The 20,751-nt window shown below is 43.0% G+C and overlaps 3 protein-coding genes across 3 annotated transcripts; all 3 read left to right on the forward strand.

The window, feature by feature from the left end:
- The first annotated feature begins 659 nt into the window (after positions 1 to 659).
- On the forward strand, positions 660 to 6,372 carry LOC116260477 (hexokinase-2, chloroplastic). Its single transcript, XM_031638857.2, has 9 exons — positions 660 to 1,061; positions 2,275 to 2,425; positions 2,553 to 2,735; positions 3,875 to 3,949; positions 4,197 to 4,352; positions 4,438 to 4,533; positions 4,727 to 4,857; positions 5,433 to 5,514; positions 5,718 to 6,372. Exons 1-9 carry the CDS (start codon positions 772 to 774, stop codon positions 6,051 to 6,053), a joined length of 1,500 nt encoding a protein of 499 aa, XP_031494717.1. The 5' UTR covers positions 660 to 771; the 3' UTR covers positions 6,054 to 6,372.
- Positions 6,373 to 7,098: 726 nt separating this feature from the next.
- Positions 7,099 to 11,143, forward strand: LOC116260475 (putative pentatricopeptide repeat-containing protein At2g01510). The gene has a single exon (XM_031638855.2). It carries the CDS (start codon positions 7,209 to 7,211, stop codon positions 9,822 to 9,824), a length of 2,616 nt encoding a protein of 871 aa, XP_031494715.1. The 5' UTR covers positions 7,099 to 7,208; the 3' UTR covers positions 9,825 to 11,143.
- A 4,115-nt stretch (positions 11,144 to 15,258) lies between these two features.
- LOC116260476 (phenylalanine ammonia-lyase-like) lies at positions 15,259 to 20,677 on the forward strand. The gene is made up of 2 exons (XM_031638856.2): positions 15,259 to 16,510; positions 19,488 to 20,677. The coding sequence occupies exons 1-2, from the start codon at positions 15,389 to 15,391 to the stop codon at positions 20,550 to 20,552; spliced, it is 2,187 nt and encodes a 728-aa protein (XP_031494716.1). The 5' UTR covers positions 15,259 to 15,388; the 3' UTR covers positions 20,553 to 20,677.
- Positions 20,678 to 20,751: the final 74 nt, after the last annotated feature.

The following is a 20,751-nucleotide window of genomic DNA, read 5'->3' on the forward strand; positions in this document are numbered from 1 at the left end:
TTTTTTGTTCCGAAGATTTTGCCATTTCCAAACGAACCGGAACTACGCATTTGGGAAAAACTATATTTTGGTTCTGTTAAAAGTTTGAAACTATAATTAGATGTCTCTCATTCAAAATTTCTATCCAGGCAAGACATGGCGTTAAAGAGCAAAAAGTCGAGGCCAAAAAGAGTTGAAGATATTCCATCAAGAAAAAAATGAAAATAAAACATTCTAACGAACACAGCCACAAGTGGCTTCATCAAGATCAGTGCTTCAAAATGCTGATAGAGAAAGAAATGTTCAAAAAAGGGTTCGCCACAAACGACCACTTAATCTTTGATGCATATCCACCAGTGGAACAACATGTGATGCATATCCACGTCTCTGCAAACAAAATAGCATCAATAATTTAGTCTAAATTATTATTTTTAACATAAAAATAATTTAAATGGCCATAGCTTTTGATATTGACTGCACTCGTGTGAATCCTTTTTACTTGAAAACCGTTGTTTGAGAATCTATTTGATAGGCTTCACTGATTTGTAAAATCTCAAAGATTTGGCAGTCATCCATGAATATGACAAAAGGTTGGGCCATGCTGTGTAAATTTTTCTGCAACGAAAATTGAGGGGAAATTTTGACCAAAAAAAAAAACGAAAGCAATAAAACAGGAAATTAAGGCAACGTCCCTTTCTCGCTCGCTGTGTCTTCTCCGGAGTAAAGGTGAAAGTCGAGCGCCACAGGAAGAACGTTAACTGAAGCGGAAGAAGGGAAGGCGAGGAGAAGAAGATGGCCGCCGCTGCCGCAGCGCTACCAGGGGTACAGCAGGTCCCGCCGTTGGCGGGGAGGCCTGGGCGACGACTTCGCTTGCCGGTTATGCCCGCCGCTCGATGCAGCATTGGCGGCGGAACACTTGCCCTCCCCATGTTGGATGAGCTCCGGAGGAACTGCGCTGCGCCACTTCCCCTCCTCCGCCGCGTCGCCGGCGCGATGGTTGACGACATGCGCGCGGGACTCGCTTGCGATGGCGGGAGCAACCTCCCAATGATCCTTAGCTACGTCGACTCTCTCCCCACCGGGTATGCGTTCATCACCGCCGCCATCGTGGTCCTTTATTTTTTTTATTTTTTTCATTTGGTACTTCCAATCGGCGAATGGAGATTTTTCTCGTCTAGTTTGAAATGAGAATCTCCAATTTTCTGTCCTTTGGATCCTTCTTCGTAAAAAAGTTACTTTTTTACCGTGAACTTCTCCTTCGCATCTTCTTTCGGATCCTCGGGTTCCTTTTTCTTTTTTTGAGCTTCTTAAGCATGGGCGGTTGGAGAAGTTTGTCTAATCTAGTTTGAAATGATAAAAGTTACACTTCTTCATCTGGGATTACCTGCCCTGCAAGCCTAGCATCATCAAGGTTCTCGATTTTCTTTTTCTTTCTTGGTCTTCAAAATGGTGGTTGGAGATGGCCTAGTTTTTAGATTAGCTTTGATCTAGAACTTTGTAAGCTGGTACTTTCTCCTTTGATTTTACTAGTGCCATGTTGATGCTCTGCGCGACACTTCCGCGCAGATGAATACCTGGCGGAAGAAATTTTTAAACATTTAAAGCCTTTTCGAATGTGATGTTTTCTAGGAGTTCTCCTGAGATATGATCTTTTTAAGAAGGTTGCTATTTAGTATTTATCTTTTCCCCCCTGTCGTTTATTCAAAAGGAACAGATTGGAGGCAGTCCATTGTCATGAAAAGATATATAGACATTTGCGCACTGAACTTGTTGAGCAAAATGCAACATCCTAATTTATTCTACTTCTCTATATTAGTGCTCATCTCAGATAATCCCGAACTTTTTATACCTGTTTTATCAAATGCTAGTTTTTCTTTAAATCCTAAGAAGTTAAGGGCTCAATTTTACAGTCTGTCAGTGGGAATACTGGAAGCTTATTTTCTGGTCGACCGTGTTTTGTTCGCAAAGTGGTATGCTAGAGTTTGGGTTCAACGAATTCATGTAGCTGATACTGCGCAGATGGATGTAAATCCTTAGTGTTCCTAGACTGAATTGGAAGGAAACAAGTTTGTGCATTGAGGCATGGCTTTTCACATCAAGCTTTTGTTCTTGCAATTTTCTTTCTTAGGAGAGAACCAGGACACAACTCCAGCAGCTGGGTATTCGATAATTTATCCGTGTTTGGTTTTTTCCTTAACTGACTTGAACCTGGTTTAGCAGATTTATTCCTCTTAAGCCTTAAGTTTGGATTTTGTTCCTTTTTCTCTAATTCTGTCGCTCCTTGGTCCGTGAAAGTAATGAGGAAGGCCTGTATTATGCTCTTGATCTTGGTGGTACAAACTTTCGGGTCCTACGGGTGCAACTGGGTGGGAAGGCTGAGAGAATCATAAAAACGGAGTCTGAGCAAGTATCCATTCCACAGGAGTTGATGTTTGGTACCTCTGAGGTTCAGTGTTACTCCTTGCTCGGATTTCTCTTTCATATGTCAAATAATTTTGTGGTTTTTATTTTTCATTGTCATTGTCATTGCCATCTTTTTAATGGAGCTCTTATTTACATTTAATTTTAAGCAGGAACTGTTTGATTTCATTGCATCTATGCTTGGGAGATTTGTTGAAACAGAAGGTGGAAGGTTTCACTTACCTCCAGGGAGGAAGCGAGAGATTGGTTTCACATTTTCTTTCCCTGTGAGGCAGACTTCCATTGATTCTGGTATATTGATCAAGTGGACCAAGGGTTTTGCAGTCTCTGGAACAGTAAGTAGGAAAATTTACTTTAGTTGACTTTACATGGGATCTGGGATGTAATGCTGCAACAAAGTATAAACAATAATTAATTTAATTGTTCTTACAAATAGAAACTCCTGTGCCTTGGAAATGATGCATTCTAGGAAGTGATGCATAATAAAGAATACTGGTATATTCTTTGCAAGTTCATTCATCTTTGTATCTGGAGATGCCAAGACATGTGTTGATTTAATTGATTTGCAGAAAAACATGCCTAAACCTGCTTTTTTGCGGATGTTCAGATAGGAATATGTTGAATGAACTTGAAAAGTATGCGTCACTCAAAAATGGTAAAGTCAACTTTATTCCACATTCTTTAAGACTATAGGTGTTCCTTTGCAATTTATCCTAGAAGCCTGGATGCTATTCTGATCCAGTTTTGGCAATTTGGTTATTTGCTTCCTCAATATGAATAATAAATTTCTAGTCATGCAGTTGAGTTAATCTTTAAGAGTATGTGGCGTAGAAGAAGCAGTGGGATATGGCTGATGACCTGAATCACTCGGGTGCGCCAACTATGGTGGCGCACCCGCATCGGTGTGGGTGCTGGTGCTGCCCGACACGGCGGAAATGAGTTTTGGCCTTTTTGAAAATGTTTTGGCCGAGTTTTCATTGTTATATTGATTCAAGGTAACCTTGACAAAACAAAGTTAAAATTATTGACAAATAAAATTACGTATATAACAAATAACACACACACACACACACACACACACACACACACATATATATATATATATGTATGCTCTCGCCATACCCGCACCCAATCTTTTTTGGAACTTTTCGGGGTGGCGCACCCCACAGCACCCGCACCCCCCACCCATGTGACATAGCTGATAACAGTTTCTTATGGTTCAGACCAGCATAGATTGAGGCCAACTTTATGACTTCAGTTTCTGAAACATAAGCTACCATTCATCAAGCTTCATTTTTTCATTTTTGTTAATCCCTAGGAAAACTTTTGAGTTTTGATGACTGGAAATAAGCTTAAGCATTCTCTTATAGCTTTAAGCAGGTTTTTGTTTTAGGCTTTGAGTCATTGTACTATTTTCATTTTGAGTTCATTGGTGAAAAGTTTGGCTGGTTTAACAGTAAGCTTTTGGTTACAGGCAGGGAAGGATGTAGTTGCTTGTCTGAATCAAGCTTTGGAAAGAAAAGGTTTAGATATGAGAGTCTCTGCCTTGGTAGGTTTCACAGTTCGATTCCTTTGGTTAGTAAACTTCTTATTAGTTTGCATGGGCAAAGTATTTGAAATACATTGTCATGTGCTTGCTTTTGGATATTATCTTTTTCCCGACAAGTGATTTGTATGGTGACTGGATAGCTGTCATTCAGATGACAGAGATGAAAAATATTGTGTTTAGATTCATCAATATGTTTTCTGCATTCTTTCTCACTGAGGCAATACATAACCTGTTTTCTATTTCATAGGTTAATGATACTGTTGGGACTTTAGCTGGTGCTCGCTATTGGGACAAAGATGCAATGGTTGCTGTAATTTTAGGAACTGGAACAAATGCATGCTATGTTGAAAGTGTGGACACCATTCCAAAACTAAAAGGTGTTCTGCCTGCATCTGGGAAAATGGTTGGCAATGATTCCCCTTAGAATATTCTGTACAGTAATTAGGATGCAAGTGTCTCTCGAAATGACACTTTCACCCTTTATGTAGATAATCAACATGGAATGGGGAGCATTTTCAACTGGACTTCCTTTAACCGAGTTTGATGAAGCCCTTGATGCTGCAAGCATTAACCCTGGTGAGCAGGTTAGTATGTTTGATCATGATTCGTTAAATACAGATATCACCAGAACTCAGAGAATAAATTCAATTTGTGCAAACAGCATTTTCACAATAATTGCACCACACTGGTTTGACGGGTCACCAAGTTGTGGCTCTTATCGTGCAGCATCGTTTGAAGGTCCCACAGTTTATTTGACTTTTGCTATGCTGATGTTAGATACTTGAGAAGACAATCTCAGGCATGTACCTGGGAGAAATTGCAAGAAGAGCTCTACATAAGATGGCTGAAACAGGTGATCTGTTTGGTGGTTCTGTCCCAGACAAGCTTGCTGCACCATTTACATTGAGGCAAGTTGTTTGCAGATCGACCTATTATCTAGTCATTTTCATCTTCTGCCTGGGATGGTTATGTGCTATTGTAAATACTGAAAGGCACAGTCAGTATATGGTAGTGAACATGCCCAAGAAAATTGTCAAAATGGAAAATAGAGTACCGAATCTCGTGGACTGCAGTTGCCTTCAAGGGTCCTACTCCTACATATTGTTGAAAGGTTCTGCACATTAGCACATATTATGAGAATCAAATTCTAAAATTCCTAAAGGTGACTGGTTGCTTTGGTGCCCGTAGCTTCTGCTCTACACTTTTCTGTCATGTGGTAACAGTTACATGAATTACCAAGTTGATGATCGATCACATGCTTTCTAGAGTGAAATATGGATATATAGTGAATTGTAACAAACATATTTACCTAAGATGACACTCAACACTTTAACATTTCTGAGGCCAAGTAAAGGAATTTTTTGCATGATGACATTCAATGGCCATTTGATCCTTGACAGTCTTTTGTTGATGTCAATATATTTGTAGATGTCACTGTATTATTTGACGATCATGCTGCAACATTCATTTACCTCCTTTTCAGGACTCCCGATCTCTGTGCTATGCAGCAGGATGCATCGTCAGACCTTGAAGTCGTCAGTTCAATCTTGAATACTGTCACTGGGGTAAATTGAGTTCTTTTTTATATTTAACTTGAGCTTCATGCAACCTAACTGAAAAGTCAGCAAGCTTTGGTTATTGACGAGAGCTGTCAAGGTAGTTTAATTTTGACAGGGACTTCAAGTCCAAATTTTCAACTCACTTTGTGTTGTTGAATGAGTACATTTTTATTCTAATGGAAATTAAACAACTAAAATGTGCCTGACAGGTTACTGATTCCTCATTAAGTGCTAGGAAGATTGTCACTGAGGTGTGTGATACAATTGTGAAGCGTGGAGGGCGGTTGGCTGGTGCAGGCATTGTAGGGGTCCTGCAGAAAATGGAAGAAGATTCAGAAGGCCAAATATTTGGCCAAAGAACTGTTGTAGCCTTGGACGGAGGCTTGTACGAGCATTATCCCCAATATCAAAAGTACATGAAGGAAGCTGTCTCTGAATTGCTTGGACCAGAGATGTCAAGACATGTGGTCATAAAACACTCAAAGGATGGATCTGGAATTGGTGCATCATTGTTAGCAGCTGCAAACTCGAAGTATGTGCAGTAGTTACTTGTCTAAGGCAGGTTTTTCTTTTTTCTGTTTTTTCCCATTCAAAATTTTTTGACCATGCAAAACCCTGAGGAACTACTGGCCGAGATAAAGAGAGAAATGTTGTGCTCTCTACTGTCGTAATAATCTTGTACTATATAACATAATTCAAGATTGGAGATCTCATGTATTTGGGAGGTGATGGCAGACTACGACTCTGGAGCATCAGGGTTTCTTTGTCAGCTGTCACGTAAATTGTAATTGCTCTTGCACTTTGTAAACTTTTGGCATGTTCTGATGTGCCATCACTAATAAGGATTCCTAGTATTTTTTGGCATGGAGATCTCTGTCCCGAATCATTTTGCATGAAGGTGACTTCTCGCTCTTTTTCTTTTTAGTCAGTCGGTCTGTGCCTTTCTGCCCCTAAGGAGGCTCTAGGAAACAGTACAATCATACAAGTTTAGTTTAGCTGGTTTTCTTCCCGCCAAGTGATACCTCCATCATATGGATGGTGTCCATGTTCCCTGATGGTTGTGTAACTTAATCTTGTGAAAAGGTTTACTAAAATGTTATTTTGGGGATGGAGTTGCAACATAATGGAATGTATTGGCGACGCTAATGCTTCCAAAGAATGCAGTGTTTTGGGAACTAGAATGCAGCACATGCTGCATTATAACATTGGGTTTTAACAAGAATATTGGTAATTTCGGAATAGGCTTTTAGAAGCTACAATTTACAGATCTCCCAAGATGGAAAGGTAAAATCCATAAAATTTTGAGCTAATGAATTCTAGGTTTGGAGTAGATCGTGGAACTCTTTAATCTACCAAGTACTTGCGGGAGATAACCCCCATGATTTAAAACTAATTCAAGTATTGGGCCTTGACATCATAATAATGCACATATATGCATAAAAATGTAAATAAAATACATTTCACTTAAATTAGTTGTATGCATGAACAACATGATCTGGGTGGGCGAGAGGCTTATGACCCACAGCCTGCAAAGAGCCCGAAGCATCCCAGCCCCCCACCCCCCTAAAAGGCCTCACACATCATATTATCTTCACCAAACCTGTCAAAGTAAGTACTCTTTTCAAATGTCGGAATAAAATCCAGCACGTAAGGAAATCAAAGGAAAGGTGACCACGCCATTCCCGCGTGTTGATGCGCCGATGATCTTACGCCTCCACGCTGCGGGCATCCGTCGCGCCTCTTTCTTTTCGCGATGGTTGTCGGTATCATCTCCTCCTTCTCCTGAAAATGAGTTCCCCTGGACAAGCGGTGCTTTATGCGAGGACAGGAGGCTGAGAGAAGCCGTCGAGTGCCTCCATTTGGTGGAGGTGGTTTGCGTCCGGAAGCGCTTCCATGTCTACGATCGCCTCCTGGAAGCGTGCGTGGAGCTCAGGGCCCCTTCAGAGGGCAAGTTGGTGCACAACCACATGAGGAAATCAGGATTCGTTCCTTCCCTTTTCTTGAACAATCGCCTACTCGACTTGTATGTGAAATCTGGGTGCCTGGACGATGCGTGGCAGTTGTTCGAAGAAATGCCTCAACGTGATTGCTGTAGTTGGAACACCATGATTTCCGGCCATGTGAATCACGGCAGCTTAGTAGTCGCTTGCAGAATGTTTGAAGAGATGCCTGAACCAAATCCTGTTTCGTGGGCAGTTGTTATCGGCGGGTGCGTCCGAAACAGCCTTTTCTCTAAGGCGTTCCTTCTCTTTCGGCAGATGGGTCTATCTGATTCCCGTCCAGATTCTGTTGTCTACACTGAGGTTCTACGTGGGGCAGCTGCTGGTGAGATTCTGGAATATGGGATTCAGGTGCACTCCATGGTTATCAAGGTGGGGGTCTATATGAAGGAATTGGTAAGGAATACAGCGCTTGATATGTATGCTAAATGTGGTGATATGGTCTCCGCTAGGCGATTGTTTGATGAAATGCCTGAACCCGACGATGTGTCGTTTAATTCTTTGATTGCAGGATATGCAAGAGATGGTGAGGGGAGGATTGCCATGTTGCTCTATCGACGGTTCGTTGGAACTGGGTTGAGGATCTCGCAGTTCTCTTTTGCGTCCGTGTTGAGTGGTTGTGCCGGTGATTCTTTATTGCGGGAAGGCGAGCAGGTCCATGCTCATGTCGTTAAGACTGGCTTTGCATCAAATGTTTTCACAGGAAATGCAATTTTAGATATGTACATGAAGTGCAGGTGCCTTGATAATGCCAGTAAACTTTTCTCCTTGATGTCACTGCGTGATGGCATCTCATGGAATGGCATGATTAGTGGCTACAGCAGAGAAGGCTACTCTGAAGAAGCTTTTAACTCCTTCAAAGAGATGTTGAAAAATGGTGTTTCTCCTTCTCAATTTACATTCTCTAGCGTACTAAGCTCTTGTGCTAGTACTTCCTTTGCCAACTTTGGCCTTCAAGTTCATTGCCACACAATCAAAGCTGGTTTTGATTCCCAAGAATTTGTTAGTAATGCCCTCGTAGATATGTATGCAAAATGTGGCTTACTGGGTTCCGCAAGATTTATATTTGAGAACAGTGGGAAGTGTAACACCGTATCATGGACAGTTCTGATTGCTGGTTATGCCCAGAATGGCTGTAATGAAGAAGCCTTGCAATTCTACATTCAGATGCAAAGATGGGGCTTTAGTCCAGATCATGCTACAGCTGCAGCTGTTTTAAAAGCATGTGCATGCTTGACTGCGCTGAATTGTGGTAAACAGGTCCATGCCCATACGACAAAAGCTGGCCTTGGCTCAAATGTGTTTACCGGGAGTGCGATAGTGGGCATGTATGCAAAATGTGGGAACATGGATAGTGCAATGAAATTTTTCACGGAAATGCCGTCCTGGAACTCTGTTACGTGGAATGGAATAATTGCTGGTTATGCGCAGAATGGTGAAGGCAGAAAAGCTCTTGATTTCTTCCTTAGGATGGTAGAGAATGGCACCAAGCCTGACAATGTGACTTTCGTTAGTGTTTTACATGCTTGCAGTCATGCTGGTATTATAGATGAAGGCTTTAGAATTTTTGACTCAATGTCCAAAATTCATGGCATCAGTCCAAGAGCTGACCACTATGCCTGCATGGTTGACCTTCTTGGACGTTGTGGGCACCTAGAAGAGGCTGAAAGGTTCATAGATGAGATGCCATTTGCAGCAGACTCAGTTGTTTGGCTGGCATTACTCGGTTCCTGTCGGATTCACAAGAACGTCAGAATAGCTGAACGTGCTGCTAATAAAGTGTTCGAGCTAGAGACTGGCAATGCAGCTCCTTATGTTCTGTTATGCAACATTTATTCATCAGCTGGCCTGTGGGATGAAGTTCCAAGGGTGCGGAAGCTAATGAAGGAAAGAGGAGTGAAGAAATTAACTGGTTATAGCTGGATTGAAGCACATTCTTCCGTTCATGTTTTTGTTTCTAATGACAGGATGCATCCGCAGCTGAAGAAAATCCATGCTAAGATTGATGAGCTGATGGTTGAATTGAAAAAAGTGGGGTACGTCCCTGATAAGAATTATATCTTACAAGTTCTAGAGGATGATGAAAAGGAGACATCTTTAGCCTATCACAGTGAGAAGTTGGCAGTCGCTTTTGGACTTATCAACGTAGTTCCTCCTGAACCGATTCGGGTGATGAAAAACCTTCGTGTATGTGGTGATTGTCATAATGCAATTAAATTAATATCTAAGATCTCTGAGAGGGTGGTAATTCTTAGGGACTCAAACAGGTTCCACCATTTCGCCAATGGAATATGTTCTTGTGGAGATTACTGGTGAAGATAGGCATGCTTTCCCCTCTATTAAAGCCTGAAAGGCTATTACTTAATCTATGGATGTTGGAATGGCATAACCCTTAAAGAAGAGTTTGGGTTCCTAAGGTCGTTTCTCTTTAGAAGGGCGTCCCCTATTTCCATCTTTGAGTGCGTAAGCCTGTCCAAGTGAGTGTCCTCGGGCAGATGTTGAAGGCCATGTGAGTCTATGACAAGGCGCCCCGTACGTGATGGCACACTTTCTTTCACTGGCTGCTTGACTTAAGTCTATGTTTTAGCTTGTAGTTCTCCTCTATCCTTTTTCCGACTTCAATAAGATTCAATATGGGCAGATCTCTAGCGAACATCGAGATAGAACGGCGTTGACAGTTGGGATGGGGACTTGACTTCATGGGATTCGGGAAGCTTGAGGATGAGGCAGTTGAGTTTCTTTAACTAGACCTTTCTTGGCAGGAGGGTATGTTCTCTTTGTGGAGGAAGACGCCCTATGCTCTGCTTATTAGAAGTGATTTCAAGCTTGAGGGCCAGGGTAGATATTTGATGGGTTGACTAGAGGCTGTTGAATTCCACAATAGTTTGCCGAACTTGGTCAGTCCAACTGAATGATTTCAGAAACAATAACTGAAGAAGGAGCTAGGTGTGTTAGGCTTAGGCTGAACTAATACATTTCAATGTATTTGACTCGAAATGAATAAGAACGGAACACCACGACTCATGTGGCAACTGACAACCCACATTAGCATGCTAGAGTATGATGCTGGGTGCAGTCAATAACGAAGTAATGAATGGCGTGAATCAAATTTTTGGGAGAGAGATGCAACAAAACAAGGCTAGACTGCATGTCAACCACACGCAAATTACAAGAGAACCGAACCTATCAGGTTCCTCAATTGCAGCATGTGCAATGTGAGGAGAACACATGCCAACAAGTGCTGTTGTAAGATATGGACAACGGGAGACACGAAAGCTAAATTTGCTTGCTTCCTACAAGACAAAGCAGAAGACAACGGCTAAAAGCCGTCACTGATTTTGGTGGAAAGAGAATGGCAGAATAAAAATGTTTGTATGTCCTTTTGACTGCCTAAGTTGATTGGATCGTCTTGTTGGAAGAATACCAATTTTTATTTACAACTTTTCTCTCGAAGGCCAATTCGAAGGGTTAATTTCATTCTCTTGATCTCAGATTTGCATTACTCGCAAATCTGGAGAGATTGCAGATTTGAATTACTCGCAGACAAGGCTTGAGTAGAGAAGGCAGTCATGAGATGCCTTTGCGGATTTGAATTACTGGCAGACAAGGCTTTAGTAGAGAAGTCTGTCATGAGATACCTTTGAATCGGTGGAATGGATATCTGAGGTGTAATCTTGAGACTTCCAAATTCAAACTGCACCTACAAGTAAAATACTGAACTAAATGTCTTGAGTCCCAACTTATTCAATTTCAAAATAACACTGGAAAGTCAGAACCGCATATCTATCATGCATATCCGATAAATTGGAATATGAATTGTGCCGATATTTGAGATCATAACCAAAAGGTTTTGTGGCATAAACGTTCGAGTGCTTTCCTGCCATGTTTGCTCTACAAAAGTAAGTACATTTTTCACAACCGTGTTGGAGATGTCTTTCAGCCAACTTGCATTAGTGGGATGTTGCCAAATATATTTCCGTATCATCATACATGTGGTGGACCTCCTCCTCCCACCAAAATCTAATCAAATAGATGTGCGTTGATTCCATTTGGAATCTATATTTCTATCAAGTCGGGCTTGATGAAAATATTTGGGGTTTAATTACTCATCATAATTCATATTCGAATTTGATCAGTAGCTTCATAATCAAATTCAAATACAATTTTGAGATCCAACTCTGATTTAATAAAAGTCTAATGCGAGTACGTATAATCCTCAGATCCTATGCTTTCTTCGATTGAGATTTACGTTTTAAAAGAAATTTGAACCATCACATTCAGTATGAGTCCCACATTCTGGAACAAGGAGGAGACAGGGAGAAAGCAGGTGCTCTTGATTCTATCATTGCTCCATTTCTTGGCTGTGAGGACATGAACTTACTTGTGGTCCCAATGACTAGAAGTGGCTTATGGAAGGTCCTCACTCCCACCTTCCCAATTTTGTGAATATCTTTAACTTTGCTCATAGAAGTGGCTGTTGATGTTGTTGCTACACTCCAAAAATTTGTAAATGGGGGTTGTTCTCTCGTGTTTGTATAGCAATTTTTGTTTCGTTATAATAAAGCGGTCGGCGGCCTATCCTTCAGCAGGGTTGGATTCGGAAAACCTTTCCCGGCTGCATGCCCGCCATTTTTGCCAAAAAAACTGCAACAGATCATGTGGGCGAACAGTGGAAACTAGAGATCAGAACCCAAATAATCTGGTGCCACCACACGAGTCGCGGATTACGAACTTTCTAGGGGAGCAGAAGAAAAATCCATGGTTAGAGTGAATGTTGAAGCGTCACCCATCTCCAGGGTCTAGGTAGGTCTGCTTTTTGTGGTTCTGGATGACGTGTTATTATGTTTCAACTTGCATATCAATGACGTCTGAGTATTTTATAGCACACAGGGCAACACACAAACTGACTTGAGCTCCATAGAACAGGCTAGAGCTTGGACTCGACGATACAGCATCGCGTTCAAGCTCCACAAAAACTTCGAAAAAGATTAATGATGATAAATGTGACATTTAGCGATTATATCTGATTAATCAAGTTCCACTTCCTTCATGTTTGAAAGATTCCTACACAAACTCCTAAGATAACACTGGGCTCTCGTCACTTTAAACCAATGCAGATCATCCGTATTGTAAACTCCTAACTTCTAAGGGATCGAAATTAAACTGGGGACATTAAAAACTGAGAAATTAAACCATAGTTGAACCACTTGTGACCTTTTCCCTGACTCTGATCATGTTTCGTCGATCCCTACAAACTTACACAATGGATTCATTTTGGGTCTTCTAATTTTGTATATTTTAATGCATAATTTTGTTCAATGAGATTCAGATAGCAGTCCACAGCAATTTCTGGGATGGCGCCGTATACGTCTCTAAACATTGTCAAGAAAATTTTTAGGTGTTAATAGACTAAATTGAGTGGTTGAGATCATGCATTTCATGTGTGATCAGCACTAATCAGCAGTTGCAATAAGGTGCACCATAAGATTAAAAGATGTCTTCTGCCGTTTTAGAATTTTGCTACCTTTATTTTAGGAAGAAGGGAGCGAGGGCTTTCTAATCAAGAAAGCTTTTAGGTGTTAATAAACTAAGTTGAGTGTGCTGAGATCATGCATTTCATGTGTGACCACCAATATCAGCCGTTGCAATAAGGTGCATCATAAGATTGAAAGATGTTGTCCGCCATTTTGGAAGTTTGCAACCTTCATTTTAGGAAGAAGGGAGCGTGAGCTTTCTAATGGACATATATAAACGCTGACACCCACATTGATCAAGTTTGTTAATGAAATTGTAGAGTATTTTTTTGTAGCATGAATTTTCTTTTCTAAATCCTATCCATATGAATGCGATGCGGTATATGGTTCAAACTAAACCTGCAAATTCTATTTTAGAATGATTTTGTAACATGAAAGCTTCAAAACACATGACTTTAATTTTGTACACATCTAGATAAGTACTTCATCCTAATCTTTTGAAAGATTAATGGTTTTTGGTGTCTTCTTCATCGGCTTCTTGATCTTCATTTTTAGCCCTTACAAACCCGATTTTTGAACCTTTTTCGTGCTCATCTCATGCCGGGAAACTGTAGAAGGAATAGTTGGTAAGCATTCTTTTCATCTTTCGTGTTTGGTCTTCTCACGTTCTTTCGTTTCCCATGATGCTGTTAGTGGACTGGGTTTTTGGAAACCGAATTGGAAATATATTTCTGGAAATATATTTCTAGAAAAAATGGAACGAAAAAAATTTTCTTATTTTTAAATTTGATATGTGTGATGGCTGAGAAATAAATTTTCAGAAATTGATTTCTTAGTTTGATGAAAAAGAAATATATTTCCAAGTTGAAGGAAAGAAGGGAATGAGAGAGAAGAAGGGAGGCGAAGGAAGAAGAGAAGGAGGGAGGAAGGAGGAATATATTTCCAAGAATATTTCTTCCTCCCTCCTTCCTCCGGATCCCTTCTTCCTCCCAACGGTAAAAAGAAAAAAATTGGAAAAATTGTTTCATCTCTCTAGCTGGAAAAATTTTGCCAGAAATATATTTTCAAGTCCACCATTAACAGTAAAAAAAAAATTCCATGTTTGACAAACAAGAAAAATTTAAAAAAAATTGAAAAATGTTTCGCATGCTACAAGAAATTTCTTGCCCAGCAAACACTACCTTGAAAGTTTACACGACATGCATTGAAATGGAAAAAAGAAACAACTAACCAAACTTCTTAAGAAATAGTAGGTATGGTGTAAGAAGATCCGCATATATATCCTTTACCGACATTAGAGATATAATATTTGGCTATTTAACTTGATGGGGGATCTTCAAAATTATACTTTTTAAGACCAATTTTTTTCCCCTTAGAGGTTGGTATTGCGAGAAACTAGAAGAACAGCCAAAACGGTCCAAGTTACAATTTCCAAAACTTGCCATTGCAATAAAATTAGGCGCATTTTTTGTCAACCTAACATCCATTAATTCCCCTCTTACTACCTACTCATTGCTTGTGATGGCAACATATATATATAAGCTTAAAAATTATATATATATATATATAACTTATGTTTATGTCCTTTTATTTACTGTACATATATACGAGTCAATTTATAGGGTTGCCAAAACTATTAAACTGATGTAGGAGTCAATTTATGGCCAAATCAATCCAAGTCTTCAACTTGCTGTAGGTAATAAGTTGCGGGGGTCCCTCGTTCAGACACACAAGCGAGAGTACTAAAGGGACGGTCGATCGGTGCCTTTTCTTTTATTAGAGAATTAAAGCCCTGCTCTGGCCTGTACTTGGTAAAAATACAGACGTCCGGTCACTGACGTCGCGACACGAGGGGTCTGTCAACGAGCTTCTGCGTTAACAACGAGAGTCCTTTGTGGAGGTTGTTTGATTGCCGAAACGGAACCATATGTTCTTCTCGCGGTCGCGGTGGCAGGTGTAGCCAGAAACAGAGGGAGGCCTTGATTTCTAGACGCATCAGGGTGTCGCGAGCAGAAGGGGCGGAAGTAGGTGGGAAGGGAAGGGCGGGTAGGAGACCACGCATGCGCATGCTCGCTCTCTCTCTCGCTAACTACCTTGCACGTGCCGCCCCCACCTCCCCTCCTCTTCCCTCCCAACGACCACGAGCCCAAAGGAAGGTGGATCCAACCGCCACGATTGCTCCACGTCGGCTTCCCGTCTGCATCTCGTCCAACCAATCGTGGTTATGGCGATCACGGCCACCTCCAGCTGGCCTGCCCTCTATATCATCTCTTCTCCCTCCCCACCTCTCCCTACAGCTGCAGCCACACTTCTCCCTCTCCGTCCCTTCCTTCTCCTGCTGCCGCTCGTCGCCCTCGCACGTGTCGGATTCCGGCGTCTTGCACGTGCGAACCCCTCTCCGCCACCATGGTCGCCGGCATGGAGGTCGCCGTTAATGGTAACGCCACCACCATTTCGCACGTCAGTAAGGGTCACCCCTGCGCCAACGGCGGAGCTCATTCCACCGACAGTAGCTTCGACGCCTTGAACTGGGCCGAGGCTGCCCGGGCCCTGCATGGACCCCACTTCGAGGACGTGAAGCGCATGGTCGAGCGGTTCGAGGGCTGCGCCTCTGTCACCATGAAGGGCGAGCTGCTGGAGGTCGCGGACGTGGTCGCCGTCGCCCGCCGGCAGGCCGACGTGTTCGTCCGCCTGGACGATGCCGCCGCCAGGTCGAGGGTGGAGGAGAGCGCCGCCTGGGTCGCGACTCACATGTGCCGCGGGACGGACACCTACGGAGTGACCACCGGGTTCGGGGCGACGTCGCACCGGCGGACGGATCAGGGGTTAGAGCTCCAGAAGGAGCTGATCCGCTTCCTGAACGCCGGGGTGATCTCCGGGTCCGGGAACGAGCTGCCGGTGGACGTGACCCGGGCGGCGATGCTCGTCCGGACCAACACGCTCCTCCGGGGCTACTCCGGCATCCGCTGGGAGATCCTGGACACCGTCAGGCAACTGCTGAATGCCCGGCTGACTCCGAAACTGCCGCTTCGGGGGACGATCACGGCTTCCGGCGACCTCGTGCCGCTGTCCTACCTGGCCGGCGTGGTGACGGGGCGGCCCAACTCGAGGGTTCGGACGGCGACGGGGGAGGAGATATCCGGGACCGAGGCGCTGAGGCGGGTCGGGGTGGAGAGGCCGTTCGAGCTGCAGCCCAAGGAAGGACTGGCCATCGTCAACGGGACGTCGGTCGGGGCGGCGATGGCGTGCCTGGTCTGCTACGACGCGAACGTGGTTGCGGTGCTGGCGGAGCTGCTGTCGGCCATGTTCTGCGAGGTGATGCAGGGGAAGCCGGAGTTCACCGACCCGCTGACGCACCGCCTGAAGCACCACCCTGGTCAGATAGAGGCGGCGGCGCTCATGGAGTACGTTCTGGCGGGGAGCGCCTACATGAAACATGCGGCGAAGCTGCACGAGACCAACCCACTTCAGAAGCCGAAGCAGGACAGATACGCTCTTCGAACCTCTCCTCAGTGGCTCGGACCTCAGGTCAGTCCGTCTCTCTCTCTCCGTTTCTTTCTCTGCACACAGACACACACAAGAAGCGTGCCACTGCCACGGACGGCGTTCGTTCAAGAGAATTAACAACTTATTGGCTCTTCGGGTTGCGAGCAAAAGCATGTGACTGCTCTGCTCTGACAGCAAATTACGCTGAGCTTCATTTAAATACCAAATCTGTGTCAGCAGAGACGGAGGTGACGGCGGCAGGCAGGATACCCTCAGATTTTCAGAAAATAAAATTTTTATAATCAATTTTTTAAAAAATTTGTTTAACTTAGATTTTAAAAATTATATTTCGACGTTGATAAAAATTTTGAAACTAACAAAAAATCCATAGTTCTGCCGACCTTTCTGCAGCTGCAGTTAACTCTTTTAAAATGTCTCAGTCTGCCAACTGATTTCTTGTGGAAGGGTGAGTTTATAGCGTAGGCGAAATTGGTTCCTATAGATCATACATGCGGATTTTTCAAAGATCGCTCATTTCCTATGTTTACCATTCCCTTTCGGAGTTTGCTAAGTTCGCTTTTCTTAATCATGATTGCCGAAATTGATGCTATATAGATCATTCGACTGTCAAATTTTGACTGGAAAGATAGTCTTAATCTTGATCTGAGGTCGGTTTTAGATGAACCGAAATGATTTTGAAATTTCAATTATAAAAAGGTGCTTTTTCAGAAACTAATTGCACACGTGATTTTCTTGCAGTAAAGTGTAAGAATCAATGCGAAGAAACATGTTTTTTCGATATTTGATAGAATTTTATGATGAATCAAGAATCAACAGTGCTAACCTTTTCTTATTTTTGGATTCTTCTTAATTTGTACACCAAAAGAGTCGTTTCCTACAAGATTCCCAGGCTTTTGAGTAGGAAGATCACATCTGTGAGGGTAGTCAGATGGAAAATACTTAAAATTTGTAAACTGGCTTTCACATCTGTTGAGATACAACTACAGGGTTATCTGAATGGTGATGGACCGAACTGTTAGTGCATTCGAATGTCCAAAAAAAGGAGAATATGAATTTGAAAAACTTGAAACGAATTTGAAAAATAGTGGATTAGAAAATGAATATTATGAAAAAACTCATCACAGGAAGATCCAAAGCATATCAGCTGGATGAATTTAAAATACTTATTTTACTTAAATATTCGAAAAATACATTTACATTCATGCTTCTTTCAATGAAGAACCAAATAGAGGCTACCTGTTTCTGCCGATTCAGGCCAAGCACCTGCTGATATTTGAAAACAGCAGCATCGTACCTTCTATAGTTTTACTCACGTATAATGTCAATAATGGCAGCAGAGTTTGGACTGCTGTACACAAACTGAGAAAATCAGAAAAGCCCAGCTCATAAAATGCCATCTGCTTCACTTTTTGGTGCTTAAAAACCAGACAGGTCACGAGTAAAACACGCTTCTATCTTTCATGGGAATGGTCATATATATATATATATATAGATAGAGAGAGAGAGAGAGAGAGGTGTTCGCGTGAGGGTCTCTATGAAGAAAAAGAAGAAAATCATCTCCTTGACAGTGATTTAAAACCAGAAGCCAGCATTTTATGTTCATGAAAATTTACAAGAACTTACTAACTTAAACTTAGAAAGGAATAACGCTGATGTTGATAGAAATATTTAACTTTCTCTGGCAGAAAAATTGTGCTTCTGGTTAATATTACTCCTGAAATCTGAAGCACCTTCATCACAACCGGGAAAACATGGCACTGAATCTCACGCAACTACATATGGACTCAGCCCACGAGGGCGACCAACCTGCTCTTTCTTTTACCCTATCTTTCTCTGCAAGGTTGGATTTGGAAACGAAAACTTACGTCCTCACATGCTCAATCAATTGGGCAGACCTGTTCATCTGTCAAATTATTTGCAAAATAAATCTTGTATCATCACCTTCAGTTGGTCTCATCTAACTATTCCCAATGCAAGTGATGAAGCCCCACCAGAAGGTGCTCCATTAGTGCTAACAACGATGACCCTCGATCACAAAGAAAGATTTGTGGAGATTGCAGTCCTTTTTGAAAACACGATTTGAAAGACGGGTTTTCTCCATTACTTTCGTTATGGGTATGGGTATGTGTTTGTCCTGGGAATCAATTATTTTTCTCATTCACCAGGCTGGAGTGGAAGTTCCGAAGGCTCTCAAGTCGACGGAAAAGAATCATCCAAGGCCATTGTGAGAAAAAGAAAATTAAGAATAACAAATCAATAAATTTATTTTTTCTCTCTATTCCTTCTATTTAGCTAGCAGTTGGTGCTTGGAACGCCATGAGGATGATGCCGTTGTTTTCTTCTTTCTCCCTGTGGGTCTTCATGGTTTCTATATACTAGGCGGTGTCGGTGTACCATGCTTTTTCTAGGACGCTCCCTGATTAGATATCCCAACATTTTTAGGAAAGTGGTATCCAAAGGAAATCCTAGTCTCATGGTAAACGTAATTTTTAGTAACCAAATGCCTATCGCTTAGCTGCCAAGATATATATATATATATATATATTCTCTTCACCCTGTTGTTATATTTTTTTATTTTCCTTCTATTCGTGGTCAAGAGTCATTTACCAACATACCTTTTTTTCATTTTTTGCTTTTTTCATGTACGTCATAATAAATCCTCCACCTAACTGACCACTTATAGTTAATAGATCCAAGTTCTGGTTCGGTCTCAAATCAGCAACAGCGCTTTTAATATATGAAAAAGACCATGTTTAAAGGTGACAATATCGAGGCTTGATCTATTCAGGCCTGTGTCAACGGATACCTCATTGTCTCTCCAAATAAGATATTCATCGGTTCAGTAAAAAAAAAAAAAATTAGTGCAAAATCGAAATCCAGTTACTAACCAGATGTTAATATTCTTGTTATGTTACTTGGGTATGAATTTAAATTGACAGTGAGATATGTAGTGACCACAAGACTCGATGAACTGAGTTGGTATGAATTATTTTTGCAGATTGAGGTGATCCGCGTTGCCACCCAGATGATCCAGCGGGAGATAAACTCCGTCAACGACAATCCCATCATCGATGTGGCCCGGGACAAGGCGCTTCACGGCGGTAACTTCCAAGGCACGCCGGTGGGCGTCGCCATGGACAACGTTCGTCTAGCTCTCGCTGCCATCGGCAAGCTAATGTTCGCTCAGTTCTCCGAGCTGGTCAACGACTATTACAATGGCGGCCTGCCTTCAAACCTGACGGGCGGCCCAGTGCCGAGCCTCGACTACGGGTACAAGGGAGCGGAGATAGCCATGGCATCCTACACCTCGGAGCTCCAGTTCCTAGCCAACCCCGTCACTTCCCACGTCCAGAGCGCCGAGCAGCACAACCAGGACGTCAACTCCCTCGGCTTGATCTCCGCCCGCAAGTCCGCCGAGTCGATCGAGATCCTCAAGCTCATGATGGCAACCTACGTGTCCGCCATCTGCCAGGCGATCGACCTCCGCCACCTGGAGGAGGTCAGCAAATCGACGGTCAGGAACGTCGTGGCTCAGGTGGCCAAGAAGACGCTCAGCACCGGACCCAACGGCGAGCCGCTCCCCGGCCGGTTCGCGGAGAAGGACCTTCTCGGTGTGGTGGAGAACGAGAGCGTCTTCGCCTACATCGACGACCCCTGCCGGCCGGAGTACCCGCTGATGCCCAGGCTCCGGCAGGTGCTCGTGGAGCACGCGCTGAAGAACGGCGAGTCGGAGGCGGAGCAGCCGCTCAAGTCCGGCGTGTTCAGCCGGATCAAGCGCTTCGAGTCGGAGCTCAAGACCCAGCTCGACGCCCAGGTCAAGCTCGCGCGCGCCAACTTCGACAAGGGGGCCTCCAACGTGCCGAACCGTATATCAGGCTGCCGCTCGTACCCGATTTATCGATTCGTCCGATCCGAGATAGGGACCGAGCTTCTCACCAACCCGAAGAACGTGACGCCAGGAGAGCAGATCGAGGCCATACACGTGGCCATATGCGACGGGAGGTTCGTGGGGCCCATAATGGAGTGCTTGAAAGGGTGGAGCTGTACACCTGGCGGCTGCTAATTGGCTTCATCCCGGAAAATAAAATTGGAAATGCTTTTCCCTTTTGTGCTTGTTGTGTATGGCATTCGGCTTTGTGAATGTAGAAAATAAATGGGTTTGAATATATTTCATGAAGCTTCTTTAAATTGCGACTTGTTGGTGTACAAACACGGAGTTCAGCGAAATGCAACTAAAATATAACACTGGATTTTAGAAAGCA

Source organism: Nymphaea colorata, chromosome 9 (genome assembly GCF_008831285.2).
Source record: "Nymphaea colorata isolate Beijing-Zhang1983 chromosome 9, ASM883128v2, whole genome shotgun sequence".
Classification (NCBI taxonomy): domain Eukaryota; kingdom Viridiplantae; phylum Streptophyta; class Magnoliopsida; order Nymphaeales; family Nymphaeaceae; genus Nymphaea; species Nymphaea colorata.

Bases quoted from the DNA above. Each gene is read 5' to 3' on its own strand.
- LOC116260475 (XM_031638855.2), top strand. From the start codon at position 7,209: ATGATCTTACGCCTCCACGCTGCGGGCATCCGTCGCGCCTCTTTCTTT.
- LOC116260477 (XM_031638857.2), top strand. From the start codon at position 772: ATGGCCGCCGCTGCCGCAGCGCTACCAGGGGTACAGCAGGTCCCGCCG. The intron at 1,062-2,274 runs GTATGCGTTCAT...GGTCCGTGAAAG, and splicing joins GTCGACTCTCTCCCCACCGG to TAATGAGGAAGGCCTGTATT. The intron at 3,950-4,196 runs GTAGGTTTCACA...TCTATTTCATAG, and splicing joins ATATGAGAGTCTCTGCCTTG to GTTAATGATACTGTTGGGAC.
- LOC116260476 (XM_031638856.2), top strand. From the start codon at position 15,389: ATGGTCGCCGGCATGGAGGTCGCCGTTAATGGTAACGCCACCACCATT. The intron at 16,511-19,487 runs GTCAGTCCGTCT...TTATTTTTGCAG, and splicing joins CTCAGTGGCTCGGACCTCAG to ATTGAGGTGATCCGCGTTGC.